Below are 14,353 nucleotides of genomic sequence, written 5' to 3'. Positions count from 1 at the left end.
TCAACATGCTTAAATACATGTTTTCTCCTATTCTAATTTTGATTGTTCTCTCCGGCATCACCCGCAGGCCTCTCCACCACTACCACCACCACGGCATCCGTCACCACAGCTGCTCCCACCACCGCCACCACTACCACCACCGCCACCACTACCACCACTACCACCACCACCACCAGGCCTCCGCCAACCTCCCCCTACATCACCCGCCGGCCACCGGGCACCACCCGCAGACGCACGACCACAACTTCAGCACCGGTTACCACGCCACTCCTCACAACAGCAGCCATCACCACGACCTCTCAGCCTCCAGCTACCACCATCGCCCACTTCCGGGGCAAGCTTCATCACAAGGCCCACAAGCCGTGCGACTCCCACCCCTGCCTCCACGGGGGCACCTGCGAGGACGACGGCAACGACTTCAGCTGCAAGTGTCCCGCCGGCCGAGGGGGCTCGGTGTGCGAGAAGGGTGAGCTTTATTTCTTCTCCAATATTTGTGATAACTCTTATATCACGTTTGACTTTATTTCAAACTCGTCTAATAAAAGGAGCTGGAACAGAGTTTGAATATAATACTGTCAGAATTTACTGTTTCAAAGAACCCACCAGTGGCCGACTTTGACTTTACATTGATTTTGCAGCAAAGGTTTGAGGAGGGTTTTGGGCAGTTTTTGTGAAGGGCTTTTGAAGGACTGGACTAAAAATGCAGGACACGAGACGGACACGATTTTTTAGGTTCTTATCGTAAAACTTAATCTTGCTGGGGGGATATACAGAGGTGTGGAACTGGAGGCAGGAGTCCTCACAGGCTGAGCAGGGCAGGCAGATTGTGAAGCAAACAGTGATTCCATTAGAGCGGAGCAAGCCCGCTGACGAGAAAAAACTCAAAAGTTCGGTACGATCTGGTGAACACTGGAGTGAGGATCAAGGGTTTAAGTACTTCAACCGATGAGTGGTTATTGGCAGATGAGTCTCCGGCATGTTGGAGGGTTGGTGAGAGTACATGGGAGGGGGGGGGGGGGTATAAATAAAATATATTTATTCTTGAAGAAGGAAGAAGTTTTAAAACAAAGTGGGGAAACTTGAATAGAAGTTTGAGTAATGACTCAGTTCACTGATTGTAAATGACAGATGTTCACAGATGTGGATTTATTGTGACATCTGAAGCTCAACATGGCAACAGAGATCAGAGCTCAGGGAAAAGCTCATGTTTTATTCTTTTTCAAATTTTTTCAACCTGAGCACAAAAGGTTGAGGGCTCCATTTTAATGATATAAGCAACTGATCACATAGATACAGAGGGGAGTGATGAGCCTACAGGTGGATGCTGGGGTGGTGGAGGGGCTGAATCATCAGGCAGCGATACTGACGCAGGGCAGCAGAGGCATTGACAAGCAAAGGGAGAGATGGGAAATCATTGCAGCTTAAACAGTCTGCCAACGTCAGGCATGTCACATGATGAGACTGGTACCGCTCCAGTTTACTGCCTGAACTAGCTCGCAAGCATCGCCAAATCCATAACAGCAAAAAAAGGGATTGCCGCAGCAGGTGCATTGCTCAAACTGGTTTTACTTGGTCTGTAAATGAATCACGGTGTGTTTTGGGTGCAATAAACTATATAGATTTAAACCATTCCCTTTAAAAGCCAGATGGGCTTTCACATCGACAGATTGTTAATTTAACGGCAGCTTTTCCAGGTAGTGAGAGAGAACTCTTCTCTGCAGTAGAAGTTCTTCCTGAGAAGCACAACTCTTTTGTTCCATCCTTCTTACCCTACTTTTGGATGTTTGGGGACGAGAGCAAATTCAAGCCGCTGCATCTTAAGATAATTGACACTTGCTTTGATGGGGATTAGCTGGTGACAATCGGTGTGTGTCTTTGAGTTAGAGTGGCTAAATTTAAGTCTCACACACACACACACACAAGCCTCCCCAAGATCAATCAAATCATTTGAATAGAGGGAGCTCATCAGCTTCCATTCTCCTCAGAGAGACGGACAGAAAGACAGATGGACAGAAAGAAAGGGAGCTGGGCGAGAAAATCATCATTGTCAAGTAATGACAAAACAAAGGTTTCTGTGCGTGTGTGTGTGTGTGCGTGTGCGTATGAGGAAGAAAGTGTGAAAAGCTCCGCCCCTCCTCTTTCTCAGCTTTTCTTCATGTGATAAATTCATTGTGTGTTGTAGAAAAACATCAATCTTGAACTAAACTGAGAGATTATCACGACGAGCAGCTCTCATCCTTAATCAAGCACATTAGTATTATGCCACAATAAAACAAATCACCTTGTAATGAGAGCATTGGCCTGTTGTCTCCATTCCTCCACAGTGATCAAGTACTTCATCCCGTCATTTGGAGGCCAGTCCTACTTGGCCTTCCAGACTATGAGCGCCTACCACACGGTCCGCATCGCCATGGAGTTCAGAGCGTCCGAGACAACCGGCATCCTGCTCTACAACGGCCAGGAGGGCAAGAAGGACTTCATCTCTCTGGCTCTGGTCAACGGCCGGGTGGAGCTCAGGTGAGTGTCGGCTGATTAAATTTGATGAAACTCTTAATGATCGCCGTGAGGAAAGAGGGTCATTGCATTAGCAGCAGCAGCAGAGAGGACGAGGAGATAAGAAACAAACACAAGCACCAGAGATAATGAGGCAAATAATTACAGCAAGTAAACATGTTGAAAGCAACACTGCCAGAAAATAAATACAGACACAGATCTGCAGGTTAGAGCTGTGATACGGTTCTTTCAGAGATATGTTCAAACATATCATGATTACAGATGGTGGGAACATATGCACGGAAATATGTGCAGGACATCTGAGTTTTGTTCTTTTTAATCACATGCTCTATATTTAGAGGTAGGGCTGGACGTACAAGTGGGATATGTGCATTTACAGATGGAAGCGATGACGTATAGAAGCTGGTCCAGATATGACTCACCAACGCATTTGACTGTCTGGGGTTTTACATACAGATATAGAATGTACAGAAATACATTTTGTAAATCTATGCTTATAAGAATTGTCTTGTTAGAGGGATATTTAGAGATTTCTGAATTTGAATATGGTGAATTATATCCCTGTTACCTCTGCTAAGGATGTTGTGTTTTCGACTGGTTGTTTGTTTGTTTGTTAGCAGGATTACCCAAAAACTACCTTTCCATTAACCAAAGGCAGAACCCATTACATTCTGGTGCAGATTTGTATTGGGGGCACATCCGGATTTTTGTTTTCACTCTCTTTAACATTGTGACATTGGTTCTTTTTCAACATTTTCCCTGAATTCACTGAGAATAATCCATGGATCTCCAAAAAATCTACTGAGTACCATTCTAGTTTACTTATATGACGATTTATCTTGAGACTTCTGAGAAATGTGGCTCAGGAGTCGCAGTGAAACGTCCACTAACCAGGGGGTTGGTGGTTCGATCCCAGTCTCCCCCATTCCGTGTGTGGAACCCCAAATGGCCCCTGACAGCTGTGCCAGTGTGCGAGTGACATAAAGAGACAAAAATATTTTCGCGATCATATTCACACCTACGGTCAATTCTAAATTAACCTGCATGACTTTAGACTGTGACAGGAAGCCGAGGTACTCAGGGAAACCCCCCGCAGACACAGGGTGAACATGAAAGAAATGGGATTCAAAATCCTCTTACTGTGAGATGCCCTTAATTATTATCATGATATCAAATTACATTTACATTAAAACAGTACTTTATCGACATCTCCCAAGTGATTGCAAGTTTCTGTCATTATTGGTCATTCTGTGATTATTATTGATACTCGGAAGGACAAAATCAATGCTGCAGAGACCAGGATATCGTGATGCGTGTGAGTCAAACTCCAGAAACACTGGACACGTTCCATAATGAGACTGAACAATGACCCTCGCTGCCTGGTTAACAGACACTTCTTTTAATCACCATGGCTACAGTGACTCAGAGTTTCTGTGAAATGTTTTAGATTTGAAACCACGCTGAGTGTCACTCCTCACGACTGGTAAATTGATGCAGACGTGTTAAATTGGTGTCATGCCCAGTGAAGATGTGTGGTAGGAGTTGAAGGAGAATACATTTTTTTCCCTCCTCCAGCACAGTATCAGTTTTGGACTCAAAGCTAAAAGCGACAGAAAGTTTCATCAGTTGCTGTTTAAATTAGACAATTTTCCTGTCAGACACCCTCAGACACTTCTCGTCTCTGTCCTGGAACTGTATGAATAAAAAATATTTTCCCGGAAAAACAGCATAATTGCTCCTTCAGAAGAAATGCGAATGAACTAATTAGAAATTCCCCACCACGTCAGTTATGGACCTATTATTTCAAACACCGTCCGCTTTCTTAATCATTTTAAGTCTTTTGTCTCAGCCTGACCCTCGAAGTCCTTTAAATTCCTCCCAACCTGGCCACGTTGGACTTCTCTATTCAGAGTAAAATCAATAGCAAACTAAAGGAGATCATTAGTCACTTGTGCTTTCCAATGGAGCTCTGCCTCTATTGCAGAAACACAGCTGTGAGATTACTGCAAAACAGCTCTGCAAATCTGAGACGTGGGGAGAGGAGCTAATTATTCGTGGCAAATAATTGCTCTCAGGTTGAGCTCATACTTCTGTATGTGTGGGTGCACATACACAACAGCTCTCCCTGTGAAGGTATGGCCTTTGTCTTGTTCAATAAGAAAGAGGGCGTGAAAGACATTTCTTAAATGAATAACTGGCTCATTCCTGTCACATAGTTTGCAATCCCAAATGGGAAGTCTCTTACCTTCTTTATTTCATCCCTCTGTTTTGTTGAGCAACATGAGCAGATTTCTTCTAGTCATTAGGCGCCTTGATAAAGAGCCAACACATTGTGTGAAAAACAAACTCCTCGAGCGCTGTAATCTGATATGAAGTTTGAAAGTACACAGGTATAAAGTTGACGGAATGAGCGCCTAACAAGTTTTTGTTCGCCTTCTCCTCAGGTTCAACACGGGTTCGGGCACAGGGACGGTGGTCAGCAAAGTGCAAATCAGTCAGGGCCGCTGGCATCAGCTGGTGGTGACTCGCAATCGGCGAAACGCCATGCTCAGCGTGGACAACGAGCCGCACATCGAGGGCGAGAGTCCCCGCGGCACAGACGGCCTGAACCTGGACACCAACCTCTTCATCGGAGGAGTGACTGAGGAGATGAAGCAGGAGTAAGACCTTCCATCGGCAGTTCCACATCGTTATGATAACAATTATGGCAGGAAATGAATCACACACACAAAAATCCATCAACTGTGGTTTCTATTTATGGAAATCTCTATATTTTATACATTATATTGAACACAGCAAACCTTTTTTCCAATCTCCCACTCCCTTGTCCAGATTAACCTTGTAGTAGGCCTCTGGACAAAAGAAATAGCTGTGAGCTGATATTGACCTCCAGTTGCACACACACACACACACACACACACACACACACACACACACACACACACACACACACACACACACACACACACACACACACACACACACACACACACACACACACACACACACACATATATATTTACTATCATAATTTATTTTTTATGAAGGCTCCTTTAAAACAGGTGGACTAGACTGGAACTACCTTAAGGCTCGAATCTTTAACAATGCATGTGTTCAAAGTATTATTGTAGTTACTGAGTATATTTGGTGATCCAGCCTTACTTAGGCTAACTCTTAACGTAGATCAGCTTTATGTATAGATACTTGATTAGAGGTTTTTGGATGTGTGCTAACTGTTAAAAAAATTCCTGGAGCATTTATTTATTGGTCTCATAGGATAATACAGCGTTAGATCTGTAGTATTTTACAATTAGGTACACACAACATCTTTGTCTTAGGTGTTGAAATCCATCAACTTCAGCCTCATCCTCTACTGTAATATGCCAAGGAATAAAATTGCTTCATGCTCAGCAAGAATACACAGAGTATTACGGCCATATTGAAGAAAAAATTAATTCGGAGATGTTGAGAATAAAATTGTAATATTAAGACAATAAAGCCATGATAATTTGAGAAAAATCATATATAGGAAATAATAATAAGAAATAAGCTCCTCTCTTTCTGGATCCAATCTCATTGTCTCTTGAGAAACAATGAAACCTCTTTGAATAGCACACACGTAATTAACGATGGCCTGACAGTCGCCCACTACCAAACGTTTCCTCCTCCACATAAGAGGCAATTTCCTCCAAGTCTGAGTAGTTCTTTCTTCAGACACTTTCTTACACAATTTATTTATTTCAAAATCCTGATACTTGTGATAATGTGGAGCTGATGTGAAAAAAGATTAAAGTATTTCATTATTTGTGAAATTGGGTGATCTTATGATATCACTGCTCTACGACAAACCGCCTAAAATTAGGACATAAGTCACCAAATGTTCAGACTTTATTCTCTTAATGTTGTGACTTTATTCTTGACATTTCTTTAATTGGCCCTATACCCTATTAACAACACTTGGGATATTGAGCACATTGCATCATCTGAACCATAAGTTCTGTGTTGTGAGTGTGATTAGTGTGGTAATTGATCTGTCCGTGCGTTGAAAGAAACACATTAAAAGTCATCACATTCTTACTGGTTCCCGTGTCATCCTCAGTGTGAAGGAGAGGACAGCGGTGGCCACAGGTCTGGTTGGCTGCATCCGACTGCTGGACGTCAACAACCGAGTGCTCAACTTGCAAGAGAGCGGGGGCAACAGCCTGTACGGCAGCGGCGTGGGTGAATGTGGCAACAACCCCTGTCAGCCGAATCCCTGTAAGAACAGCGCAGCGTGCCAGGTGAAGGAGGCCGAGATGTTCCACTGCAAGTGCAGCAGAGGATTCTGGGGTAAGACGCCGACAAAAGGTGCAGATCAGCAGTTTCTCTAATGTTGCGCTGGGATTTCTTCTCAGTCATGGTGTTTTGAGAAGTTAATTCACGTGTGTGTGCGCAGGAAACTTAGAAAAGAATTCTCATTCAGAAGTACTTTTCAGACTTTTCTAACACCTCGTCGTTAAAATGATGTTTATATCTCTGCTTTGCCTTCTCTTCATGGATTCACACTGGTCATGATTTACTCACAAATCCTAAGTAAGCTTGACAGCCTAATTTGACAGTGTAACTCTGCACCCAGCAGGAGCGCCGGTGGACGTTTTGTAAACACCGACTCCATCATATCAGAGTGTCCAATGCCGAAATGATTAAATGTTGAATCAGCACAGAAAACATGGAAACTTCCACCCAATCCTCAGCGATTGGCCTTTGGCCTGTCTCTACTTGCACGTCCCTCCCTCCCTCCTCCCTTATTCCCTCCAGCAGATGCCGACTAACAAGCAACTCTGAGAGAAAATAGTGAAGACCCGACACACTCAGGGCCCAGTCGAGCGTACGCCTGCCCGGTTGTTCCGCAGCTACTTCAAAAAGTTTCATTCCAGAACCAAATAAATTGTCAGAGTTAACTTTTTTGCTTTAATAGTAAAGTATTTTATACTCGTACATCTCGGCGGTTATGGGAAACTATTTTCCCTAAAAGAGCGATTTTCCTTAAAGTTAAAGTGTGGATCAATATAACATCATGTTACAATATTAATACCTTTCATATAGTTTTATGATTTGTTACTGAGAGACCTGAGAAGGATGAAAGATAAACCTCTGCTCTGAAGAAGAGGCATTGCTGTAATCAAACTTGTGTCTGCAACAGGACGTAAAGTGAATGGTAGTCAAGTTAATTTTGTCATCATGTCAATTTAGAAAGTGGCCAAGATGGTCTGGTCTCAAAGAGAAGGATTGATCAGAGAACGAGAGAATAAATGGGGAAAGAGAGGTGTACTTAGATGGAGGACATGTCAGGACAGCCAGATGAATGGGGGAGGTGAGAGAGTATTAAAAGATAAAAAGATGGGAAAGGAGGAAGCGATATGAAAAAAAAAGAGCTGTGGTAGGGAGGAAGTAAGAGCAGGGGATAAAAGACAGATTCCAAATGGTGTGAGTAAGGAGAAAAAAGCGGGGGAGCCCTGTGAGCTTAGCGGGGATGGGGTTCATTAAAGTGCTCTCCTCACAACAGGCTCCGACTGCTAAAGTAATGACGGGTGAATTCAGATGGGCTGAGGCAGAGGGCTAAACCATCACCCCCCAGACGAGCGCGAGCCGTTCCCACACCCGGCGTTGGCCCCGGAACACAGCCACATGGCAGGGATGCTCGCCACTGTTTAATCTGGACGTGTAATATTTTCAAATCCTATTAGGAAATGACCTCTATAACAGAGGAAATCCCCACACACACACGTATGCACACACACACACACACACCCTCCTCTCAGAGAGAGAAAGTGGTTGAAAATGTCAGTGGTTGTCATAATTATCATTTATCGTTTTCTCATAATGTGTGTGTGTGTGTTTAGGTCCAACCTGTGCTGATGTCCACGACCCATGTGAGCCCAACAGGTGCCATCCATCCTCCCAGTGCCAGGCGCTGCCAGAAGGAGGCTACAAATGCGAGTGTCCCATGGGGCGTGAAGGAAGGCACTGTGAAAAAGGTAATTTGACTAAAGAGTGAATAACCTGGTTTAACTCTTGTCTCTCATGCCTCGATTGTTCCCTCTGGTGCTTATCAAGGCGCAGCACCACCCACCTCTTAGCCTCTCTTCCTCCTGTTTTCTTTCCGCTCTGTGACATTTCCATCAATCCTGAATTGAGGAGAAAGATCAAACACAGAAAGGTGGGGGGGCTTCAGGGTCAGAGGGGATTGGTGAGTTGGTGGGCTGCATGTAGAAGTAAAGTGGATGATTGGCCCCATCGGGCCATCCGCCACATTGACTCAGCAGGGCTTGTTAGCTAAGTGACAGCGAGGCTGCAGCCTTCCTCCACTTCCTCTCTCCCTGCCCGGCAGCCCACAGGTGTAGTGTTCAAACGGGTTTGTTCCTGCTGAGCTACAAACATGGCAGAGTCAGGCCTCGGCTGGGGAACAGACCAGAGCAGCTTTTAATGTTCATCATTACCACTTTTGGCAGTGTCACACTCTGAACTCTACCTGTGGGTCGTCCCTCCCTGCATCTGTAGATGTTGTCACGAGTCTTTGCAGAAGTTGACTACGATCAACTGGGAATGAAAGAGAATATGCAGCTCTGGGAATTTAGAAGAACCAGATGGGAACAACCTCCCTCTGAGCCTCAAGTCCCAGTTAGTAGGTGATTAAAGTAAATCGAGGTGAACCAAAATCAATGCTATGTGAGCGAGAGCATCTCCCATTCCAAAAGGCTATTTTTTCACAGGAATCAATGAGATGACTAATCGCATCAGTCCTCCCTGCCTGTGATGATTAATGGGAGCGTCACTCAGCCAGAGTGTCGGCCCCAGACAGGAGCTCAGAGATAAGGTGGCAGCCAGGCGGACATACCCTCTGAGGGCTGCACTGAGAACAGTTAAAAAGACATGTAGCCCAGAGCCCTCTCATCTGAAGCCTGCAGGTGTATTAGTCATAATATAAAGTGTGTGTGTATCTGAGTGTGTACATGTGCAGCTGAGCTGTGGTTTCCTTTTCAATTCCAACAGGGTTCTTCAGGGCTGGCACCGTTATAAGATCACCGTCAAGGACTTTTCTCAATGGTGTTCCAATAGTATTGAATGGCCTACTTTCCTCAGTGCTCTCTGCCTGTGATAGTGTAAATCATTACACTGTAGTGATGAAAGCTGGATCACTTAGACTAATCCCACCCTCAAAAAACGAACTACAGGGGAGAGTTCAAATCTTAACAATGTTTTACATTCTGCCCTGTAGCGACATTAAACCAACGTGTGTGTGTGTGTGTGTGTGTGTGTGTGTGTGTGTGTGTGTGTGTGTGTGTGTGTGTGTGTGTGTGTGTGTGTGTGTGTGTGTGTGTGTGTGTGTGTGTGTGTGTGTGTGCAGCTCCAAAATTGTTCATTTCGGCTGCTTTATTTTTGTCTTTCTTTATCTTACAACGTTCGTTATAAAAAATCTTCACAAATGTTTATCACAAGGGCTATAACAAAATGACCTGGAATAGTGAGGACACATACATGTCCCCATGTATTTCAATAATAATAATACTAACATCAAGCTAAATTAAAAAATAAGCAGTGTGTCATTAAATTAACCAGAGATCTACAGAAATATATCTCTCGAGTAGATGCATATTAGATCAATATTTAATATAGATCAAAGGTTATATATATAAATATAAGCTGGAAGCGCCCGATATATATGAGTGGGTGTTTTTCATTTGATATTGTTTAATGGGTTTTATAGCAAATACTGGTAACAGTTCTTAAATATAAACAGAACTACCTGTGGAGTGAGCCAACAAACACTGTCAGACCTAGAGCATCTCTCTCCACATTCAAGAACCTCTTCTCTTGTGAGGTCGGTCCTCTCCTACCACCTCTAACACCCCAACACGCCTCTCAGTGCAGGCCTTGCTGCTTCCCCTTCCCGATCTCCTGCACTTTGTCTTTTTGGACGGATTTAGCTCTCGGTACCCCACTCGCTCCCCTGCTGTACAGCAGCCGAGTGTCGTCCCTCAGCAGCGAGTCGCTCTGGATAAAGTCTCACCATCGTCCTCAGTGATAGATGCAACAGCGTTCAACTGTTTCCCAGTATCGACTCCCTCATACGTCATGTGGGTTTTCTTGGTCACTCACTCTTTCCGATGCGTGGACCTCTGGTGACATATTGATCACAGAGCTTTTATTTTCAGCACAGGGTGAAAGAGAGACACCCCCCACCCTTCACTCTCCCCTATAAGGAACTATTTTCTCAGCAGCTCCGTTACTCTAATAGATTAGTGCCATTCTTCTCCTCCATGTTGCGCGCCATCATCATTAGCAGTCTTCTGCAAAAAAGCTAATTAGCTTTCTCATCTCCGTCTGCCTCTTCCATCCTCGACTCGGCTCTGCTAATCCCAGCCAATTACAAATAAAAGCTTCCTTGCCGGCTACATAGGTGCGTGTGTTTGTTTGTGTCCATATGTGTGTTAGCAGCTCGCAGACGCCTCTGAATAATGGTCGTTTTTTCAACCAACACCATGAACACATACCCCGGGGTGACACTTGGATGGTTTTTAATGTCAGGCCACTTGTTAGAGGGATGGCACAGAGCCTGTTCTAATCACTCCAGACAGCCAGAGACGGGACAGCCAGACATAGACCCCGTTACAAAGACATGAATTTGTATAAAGGCCTGCCAGAATACAATGGCTACATTATTTAATGGTTCCCGACTGTGGTGTTAACTCTCCAAATGTCTCCAAAGGTTCTTTGTCATACCGTGGCGGGCTGTGTAATCAGTCTGGCGTAAGGTTTTTGATATTTTTTTTTTTCTTTGAATATCTGTCAAGGAAAAAGTCTTAATCCTAAAGGCTATGAAAACATAAATCCATCTCTTTCCATAATGCTGACAGGTCCCTCCAAGATGCACCGACTATCCCTCAATTTTGATTCTGTCAGCACCGAAGGCGCGACCTGAGGATGAATGTAGTCTCTTTGTTTTTTCAGTGGCTGAGAGGAGAGGGGCTTACATGCCGCTATTCAACGGAGACTCGTACCTGGAGCTAAAGGGGCTCCATCTCTACGGGCACGATCTGCGGTAAGTCCCATGTCCCTGTGTGAAATCCACACAGCCAAGTCTTGTGCAGTTTGTGTTACTGAAGACTGGATATCGTGTTGGTTTTCATCGAGCTTGTTCTGCGCCCAGGGCAGAGCTTCTTCTTTAAGCCTGAGCTGAATTAACAATGAGGGTTACATAAATAACAAGTTATCTTGGCCTTAGCATGTAGAATATATATATATATATTATGTCTCTGCATGATGTAGAAAGAGCACCGGTGCACCAAGCAAACTCTGCTTAGGTTCAGGTATATGTTTGACTCTTACATGTGTGTACTGACTTGTCTCTTTCTGTGGCTGTAGTCAAAAGGTCAGCATGACAGTGGTTCTCATGGCCAACGACTCCAACGGTGTGATCTTCTACAACGGCCAAAAGTCGGACGGAAAAGGAGACTTCATCTCTCTGTCCCTCAACAACGGGATCCTGGAGTTCCGCTACGACCTGGGCAAGGGACCTGCTACCATCAGGTTAGTATGTCCAAGTGTTTCAGTTAGACAACTAGGGAAAATTGAAGTGATTCTGCATTCTTTTGAGCTGAAAACCCCAAAATATGACCGCTCTTTCATTAAATACATTAATGCTGGTTTTAATATCACATTTAATTCCAAATTTATACATTTATAGGTTGAACGTGGCTCATTACGGCTCCCAGTGTTTCAAACTGTCCTTTCAGGGCCAATGCTCACGTACAGTCAGCCGTTAGAGATGTGTCTTTACGTCACGACATTTATATATATTGGAAAATGTTAAGACCCTCTAATCAAAGTTGGAGTAGCCCCTCGTGACTGAGAAGCTGTGGAAAGCTGCGTTCGTTTTTCAAATCTATCCTGAAATTAAACCCCTAAACCACCACATAGTTTACTGTTCAGAGACGTCCCTCATCCACTCCTGCTCCCCAGCTGACACACACACACACACACACACACACACACACACACACACACACACACACTGACAGACACACACACACGCACACACACACTATTTGAATCGCTAGCTGAGACAGCAGCCTGCGCCGGCGATTCAAACGGCTCGGGACAACCGCGGTCTTGGCTGTCAGGAAACTCTGGAGGCAAGAACCCTCTACTTCAAACGGCATTTCTGCGGAAAAGTGTGCGCTGCTACTCGAGTCATAACTCATAGCTAGATGAAGATGTGTCTTAGCTCCGCCTCCCAGCGCTGCATTCTCAAGGCGCTTTTTTGAATTTGGAGGGAGAGACTCTTCACCCAAAACTGGGGTGAAATTACCCTTTGATACAAAACAAAACATTCTTAGGAAAGTTGAATCCTCCATCCAACAGGCAGCTCCAATGTTTTAACCAATTGATATATGACTCGCATGAATGTCTATGTGTGTGTACTTGTGTGTGTGTGGTGTAGGAGTAAAGAACCAATCCAGCTGAACGTGTGGAACACCATCAACCTGGAGCGCTCCAACCGCAAAGGAGAGATCATGGTGAACAAGAAGGACCCTGTCCGAGGGGAGGCACCGGTAAGAAACAGCAAGCTAACAACTGCCTGGGAATGATCATCGTCACCACAACCTCTGGCTTCAGCGCTCCCCTTTATCTTCGTTAAAGTGGTTCGACTTGCTACTTGAGGCACATTTGACTCCTAAAACTTCTGCCCCCTTTGTTTTTGAGGTTTTTACACAACGCTTCACACCTGAAAATACGCCACTATTTCCAAGCATCCGTCAGGGTGAGAGGGAGAGCTCCAGATGTAGACGGCCAGTTTGACAACCTGTCTTCATATTGGAAGCTTTATGATTCCACTTAAAGAAAAAAAACTAAGAAAAGAAACTCTCAGCCTTTCATCCTGCTGCTGACATACTGGAGATAAAACTTGGTGTTGCATACAGAAAGCCACAGAAATGGTGTACAGTCCATTTAATAAACGCAGGCTTTGAGGTGGCGTTGAGGAAGAGGCAGAGGCAGATAAAGGAGATAACAGCAGAAGCAGGAATATCGTAATGAATCTCTTCAGCTCCACGTCTAGACCAATAAAAGCAGGTACATGCGTCCAAATGAAGGCGATCTAATAGTTTGATAAGCCTGTAAGTCATCCAATTATATTAAGCTGTGTGATTGGTGATGACGAACATGCACTCTGTCAACTCCATCCTCGTCCTGTGAGACGCAATGCTCCTCTTTTTTTTCCTCCTATCGCCGCTGTCCTTCCCCCCCCCACTGCCTCCCATCGTCTGTATGGTAATTGTGTTTTACTCCAGCAACACAGGCAGAAAATCTTATTAAAAGAGAAGAGCAAGGCGAAAGCAAGGATGAGGGGATGGGGGTGGGGGGTGGGGGGGCACAAGGGATGAGCTTAGACTAGTTATGGAGCTCAATGCAGCGACCCCATCAAGTGTGGCTCTCTCCCAGTCCTGCTTTAAGAACTGGAAGGACCTTTCTGTGCGCATTGCTCAGAGAAGCCTATAAAATATCAAAGGTGGTCACACACACACACACACACGCATGTGTATGAATACATATTGCATGCCGGGATATTGTCGTCATGTCAAAGATGGGAAATACACCTGTCAGATGCATTAAGGTACAGATAGAAGATATGAAAGTCTTCCTCACCTCTCTAAATGGCAGCAGTCTGTAAATGAGCTTGGGTTAAGTGGCTTCATTCGCAGCCTCTCATCCATGAAGTTTTCTTTTTCTTTTTCATCTTTTCTTAATGACACCATCTGCTTCATGCATGGCCTCCTTAGACTTGCTGTCTTATTTG

The 14,353-nt window shown here is 44.6% G+C and overlaps 1 protein-coding gene across 11 annotated transcripts in view; it reads left to right on the top strand.

Annotated features, from left to right (window-relative positions):
• agrn (agrin) overlaps positions 1-14,353 on the top strand; it is a 248,933-nt gene that overhangs the window by 215,535 nt on the left and 19,045 nt on the right. For 6 of the 11 annotated variants that reach the window (XM_034591670.1, XM_034591669.1, XM_034591674.1 and 3 more), the window contains 9 exons: positions 68-129; positions 160-466; positions 2,325-2,517; positions 4,959-5,174; positions 6,614-6,843; positions 8,397-8,531; positions 11,506-11,596; positions 11,920-12,084; positions 12,998-13,109. In XM_034591670.1, the coding sequence (XP_034447561.1) occupies positions 68-129; positions 160-466; positions 2,325-2,517; positions 4,959-5,174; positions 6,614-6,843; positions 8,397-8,531; positions 11,506-11,596; positions 11,920-12,084; positions 12,998-13,109 (1,511 nt within the window). Of the gene's footprint in view, positions 1-67; positions 467-2,324; positions 2,518-4,958; positions 5,175-6,613; positions 6,844-8,396; positions 8,532-11,505; positions 11,597-11,919; positions 12,085-12,997; positions 13,110-14,353 lie in introns of all 11 variants that reach the window. The other 5 variants (XM_034591667.1, XM_034591668.1, XM_034591666.1 and 2 more) reach the window with 1 other exon arrangement.

Source organism: Hippoglossus hippoglossus, chromosome 7 (assembly GCF_009819705.1).
Source record: "Hippoglossus hippoglossus isolate fHipHip1 chromosome 7, fHipHip1.pri, whole genome shotgun sequence".
Classification (NCBI taxonomy): Eukaryota; Metazoa; Chordata; class Actinopteri; order Pleuronectiformes; family Pleuronectidae; genus Hippoglossus; species Hippoglossus hippoglossus.
The sequence above is the reverse complement of the archived record's forward strand: the minus strand, read 5'-3'. Positions and strand labels throughout refer to the sequence as shown.